Here is a 6,000-nt window from a genome sequence, read left to right as displayed (position 1 = left end):
TGTGTGGTCCCATGCAAAATAAGTCATTGGATGTAGCTTCATATTTCCTTATTTTCATTGATGATAAAACTATATACATATGGGTATACTTTATCAGAAGAAAAAAGAATGCATTTGAATACATTAAAGGATTTAAGAATATGGTTGAAAACTAACCAAGAAGATACATTAATATCCTTAGGTCGGATCAAGAGATAAAATATACATCAAGGGAATTCATCAACTACTGCAAAATTCATGGAAATAAACAACATTTTATAGTGCTACATATTGCTTCACATAATGGTATAACATAAAGGAAAAATAGAATTTTGGTTGATTGTGCTCGAAGAATGATAAAATGTAAAAGATTGTGTAATGGTTTTTGGGTTGAATCACTTAGCACTATTGTAAATTTGAAAAATATATGTCCTATAAAAATTATAGAGCACAAAACACCTTATGAATCATTTCATGACTATAAAGTATAAACCAATAGTGAGTCATTTGAGAATCTTTGGAAGCACAAATTTCTAAAGATGATAGGAGAAAGCTTGATGCCAAGGAAATCAAATGTATCTTTATTGGTTATTGTTTTGATTATAAGGCTTATAAAATGTATGATCCAATGACTCACAAATTATTTGCAAGCAAAGATGTAATATCATGAATGTACATTCGAGATTACAAAGGAGGGAGAGCACAATGTATGAAAATTACAATACAACAAATAAAAAGAAAAGGAAAATCAATAGGTTGATATTGAAGAACAAGGTAGCATTGAAGCTACTAACACACCAAGAGGAAGTTGAGCAACCCAAAAATATAATGAGCCATTATAGAGATCAAAAAGGAAAGCTCATTAACTAATTACATATAAAGATTATGCATTAATGACTAAAGTAATGAAGATAGTTGAACCTTTAAATTGTGCAAGCCAAAGATAATAGACAATGGATTGATGTCATGAAAAAAGAAATAAAACATGGGAATTGAAAACATTGCCAAGGATAAAGTTCCCATAGGCTTAAACTGGTTGTTCAAAACTAAATTTAATGTTAATGAAACTATTGATAAAAAGGCTATTCACAGAAAGAAGGGATAGACTATGAAGAAAATGTTTCACCTTTAGCTAAAATGAATACCATTAGAGTGGTGATTGCATTGTATGTAAGGATAATTGGAAGATAAATTAGTTAGATATCAAGTCATCTTATCTGAATGAAGAAACAAAGGAATAAGTCTATATTATTCAACTAGAAGTTTTTTCAAATAAGGGACAAGAACATCTTATTTTCACGTTAAAGAAAGCACCATAAGGACCCAAATAGGCACTTAGGACTTGGTATGTGAATATTGGTAAATTATTCTTTCAACAATGTTTTACTAAAGGTAAATGGGGTCCAAATCTATATATAAAGAATGATGAAAAATGACATATTGTTTCGATTTTTGTATATGTTGATGATGTTCTCATAACAAGTAATTCTACCATGTTAATTGAAAAGATCAAAAGTTGTTTATCTTAATAATTTTAAATGAAGGGCCTTGGAGAGTTTCGTTCATGTTAGGTCTTAAAGTTTGGAGACATAATGGTAGAACCTTTGTCACACAAAGTAAATATGCACAGGAATTAATCTGAAGATTTAATATGAATGAATGTAAAGAAGTATTTACACCATTGGAGCAAAATTTTAAACTCATTAGTGATGAGGAAACAAAAGAAGTGAATGATACATTGTATAGACAATTAGTGGGAAGTCTAAATTACTTAATTACAATGAGGCCAAATATTGCATATTGGCTAAGTCAAAAAGTATCCAAGTGATTCCTTTAATATTCGAAGGAGATTGAAAATTATTTAGATTCTCATTATGCATGAGATGCAAATGACAAGAGTTTCACATCTAGTTATGCATTCATTATTAGATCCGATATTGTGTCATTGACTAGGAAGAAACATCCAATTGTTTGTTTGTCTTCCACTTAAGTTGAGTACAAGGCCTTATGCAGTGCAACATGTGAAGCAATTTGGCTAAGAATAATTCTTGAAAACATAGAAGAATAATAGGAAGGACCAACAATCATCAAATGTGACAATCAAAGCTTTATCAAAGTAGCAAACAACCTAGTCTATCATGGTAGATTAAAACATATGGAAACAACACATAATTTTCTATGAGAAAAAATGTTGAAATTGATTTGATCTATTATAATACAAATTATAACTTTACAAACATCAAGAAAAGATAAGCTCATATTATGTATAGACAAGTTAGGTTTGGTAAATGATTCATTTTTCCATTAAAGAAAATTGTTAAAAATAATAAGAAGATATATATTTAAGACTATTAAAGTGTAAATATCATGTTAGAGAATGTATTGTTTTCCATCATAAAAATGAATCGACTTATAATAAGAACCTTTATCTTCCAAATTATTATGTTTATCCATCCATTAATCCCATTACTATAAAATAAAACTCTATTATGTATTTAGTCAATGTATAAACTTGAATTAATAAAAATTATTATGTTTATCCATCCATTAATCTCATTACTATAAAATAAAACTCTATTATGTATTTACTAAATGTATAAACTTGAATTAATAAAAAGTTTTCTCATATGACAATTCTATTGTCATATCTTTATTTTTCTATTTTAAAAATGATAACCAGAATAGTTTTTCACATCCTAACTTAAAACTTGATTAATTAACTTAATCATTAAATTAGTATTTCTCTCTCTCACATATATGCTTGTAAATTAGATATTTATATAATTTTTAAAAAGCGAACACTCCGCTGGATTCAAACACGATATCTAACAAATATTCCCTTCTTCGTTGCTACAAAGAGCTTTAAATACACTCCTATTAACACATCATCATAGGTTTTACTATCATTTCTTTAATGACACTCGTCGTAATTGTGACTGCTACTTCTATTCACGCCTCATGACAATGCAAAGAAAAAGGAGCAGGAGTAGTCTATGGAGGAGGCGGAGGAATTGTTGGGATGGACAATTAGAATTTGGGTTAAAAAATTTTGATTTTTTTTTGTAGAGATAGTATTTGAATCATGTTTTTATAGTGAAATTAGAATTTGGGTTAAAAAATTTTGATTTTTTTTTGTAGAGATAGTATTTGAATCATGTTTTTGATAGTGAAAATAGATCAGTATTATCAAAAATTTCTAAAACACCTAAAATCATAAAATTTAATGATTATAATTTAGATTTACAAAAATCCTTACTGAATTTTCTCAAAATATAGGAATTTCCATGACTTTGAAAGAAAAAAACAATTTCGTTAAACTGCATCAGCATAGAAAAACAATTTGTTCGGCAGAGAAAAACACTTTGTCACACTCCATCACCGTGCAACGACAACCTCCACTCACCCCTTTTCTATATGACACATCGTCACAAATGCACCGGCTACTACCATTGCACACCATTAACCATACCGATCATATTCACACCTCATCACAAGTGTGAAGAAAATCTCGATTCAAACATCATAAAGGATTGCGATAACAAACTCTCTTGACACATCATCAAAATTGCAACACTATGTGACCATGAACACGAGTTCTATCAAAAAGACAATCCACTGGGACAACGGCGTTCATTTCAAATGGTGTTAGCAAAGTATAAAAAAACTCAGAATGCTCGCTGAAGTGCAACCAACAACAACCACATCAATTGTTTAATTTAACTCTCTACAATCAATCAGACTTCAGAATATTCCAGAAATAATTTCAGCACAGAATATCTTCAACTCGAAAACGAGAGAAAAATGGCGAGCAGGTCTGACCAAATTCCCTGCACCCAAGAGCAAAAATATGTAAATAAATATACAACTACGACGGCTGCGTTTATATACGTGGCCTCAACCTCTGTGGTCTACGGGTGTTGTGGCAATCGACATGTCGACCACGATAATCTCAGCCGCCACAGCGCTATCATTGATACCGTTGTTTACCTTGATGTCGCAAGCGGCGCTCCGCCTGCAAATGGGACAGACAGAGCGCTTTGAGAGCCACGCATCCGCGCACTCCACATGGAAAGCGTGGCTGCATGCCGGAATTACGCGGCACCGGTCTCCGCTCTGGAAAACCTCGAGGCACACCGCGCACTCGGCGTTAGCCCCTCCTTCGCTCTCCGAGGAGCGCTCTTCTCCCCGAGGAACGCATTCGATGGTGGGCAGCCGCTCGAGGTCAGCCACCGAGAGGCCCTGCTGCTTCTGAGCTATACCGTTGCCTTGTGATGACGGTTCCTCCCGGTTGCTCCTCTCGTGTAAAGAAACATACCAGACAATCCACAAATAGACCAAAACCATGCTCGCGATGGTCCCCAAGAGCAACATGAACGAGAACATCAGCACTATAAACATTCTCTCCATCGTTTCCACAATCTTCTGTGTTCTTTCACCTCTGCACTGACGATATCAAGGAGAATATCTGATTCCAGAAACTAACTGACTATGAATGTCAGACGGAAGGAAATGAAGGTGGGTTTTACAAATACTAGTAGAAACCCATGCACACAAACGATTCAAATACTAGGTCACTTGCCGATCTGGCCATGGCCACCCCTTTAATCAGTTGTTTCAAATATAGTTTAAAACCCGCTCCACCCATACGCTTAGGGTTGACATAAAATGTCGGAGATGTGCAAGGGCTGCTTTGCCACGCACATGGTCCAAGTGTTTCCAGCGTAAGCATATTAAATGCTTGAAGTTGACTCGTACTAGCATTGCCCGTCGTCCCTATCTTTTCTCCGATTTTTGCAGCCCCCCATTTTTCTACCGACTTTACTTGGAGTGACGGTAGAGACACCTCACTGAATTGTTTCGCTTAACCTGGACAGCATAGCTTAATTGCCAAGCATATCTCCACATTTTCTGTTTCGTTTTCCTAGGGGATTCAATTCAAATGGAGGTTAGTATCCTCAAACTCGCAATTGGGGATTTCAATACCGCAAATTAGCCATGATTCGTGGTTTCTGCATCTACTTAAATTACCATATTTACAATTTCAATAACTGATTGACGGGATTGTAAAATTCTTTGTTCGGCTAATTTGGAGTAAAACAATTTAGTTGTTACATAGTCTACAACTTAGTTGTTACATAGTTTACGCCTTAGCTTGCCCCAACCAACCTTATTCATTAAATCAATCAATTCATTTATCTCACAAGTTACAACTCATAAAACTCTCGATTAGAAATTTTAAGGAAGTACCCAGCCCATATAAGCGTATGGCCATTTTCAAAGAAATCCAGTGCTTATTTTCATTGCCCAGGTCATTCTTTGTCTTCACCTTAATGAAGTACCCAGCCCATATAAGCGTATGGCCATTTTCAAAGAAATCCAGTACTTATTTTCATTGCCCAGTTCATTCTTTGTCTTCACCTTAATTTGATTACAGGTTCAGAGGACATGCAGTAAAGTCAACAATTTACTTTGATCCATGGTCAAATTCCCCTTACTATAGCGGAGCGTTAATATCGACTCAGTTTGATTGCATCGATAGCCTCTGCTCTTTGTACCATCACTGACATTTTTGTGAGGCCAATGATCTTTTGATCATTTTTATAACTTTAGTCAATCTAGACGATGGTCCTAAAACCCCAGGCTAAGTATGCTCAGGTGGAATTTTTTTTTTTTCAACGTGTGGGAAATGGTCTTTGATCGTCGTTTTCCTGGATCTTGTTCTTATGACTAGTCCAAGTCATCATCATGTAAGCCCAAAACCCCTTCGCTAAGTTTGCTCAACCCGATATTTCCTTAGTCGTGTGTGAAATGGCCTTTGATAGTCGTGTTCCGGAAAGTTGTCCTTACAATTACTCCAAAACATCATCATAGAACGTTCCCCTATGGGCTGAATATTCAATAAACATTTCTTTAAACCAGCTGCGAACCAAGCGAGCAATTTCTCTCACCAACTGTCATCGACTATATTTATCTCATATAAATATGAAATATGAGTTTACATTCTATTAAAATTTACAAATA

The 6,000-nt window shown here is 34.4% G+C and overlaps 1 protein-coding gene across 1 annotated transcript; it reads right to left on the bottom strand.

Moving 5' to 3' along the window:
- Positions 1-3,873: 3,873 nt before the first annotated feature.
- LOC149140078 (E3 ubiquitin-protein ligase ATL23-like) lies at positions 3,874-4,386 on the bottom strand. The gene has a single exon (XM_089450890.1). The coding sequence runs from the start codon at positions 4,384-4,386 to the stop codon at positions 3,874-3,876; it is 513 nt and encodes a 170-aa protein (XP_089307016.1).
- Between the last annotated feature and the right edge of the window lie 1,614 nt (positions 4,387-6,000).

Source organism: Pinus tabuliformis, chromosome X (assembly GCF_031772625.1).
Source record: "Pinus tabuliformis cultivar Carrire ecotype Pingquan chromosome X, CPIR1, whole genome shotgun sequence".
NCBI classification, from domain to species: domain Eukaryota; kingdom Viridiplantae; phylum Streptophyta; class Pinopsida; order Pinales; family Pinaceae; genus Pinus; species Pinus tabuliformis.
This window is presented reverse-complemented; position numbering and strand designations above follow the sequence as displayed.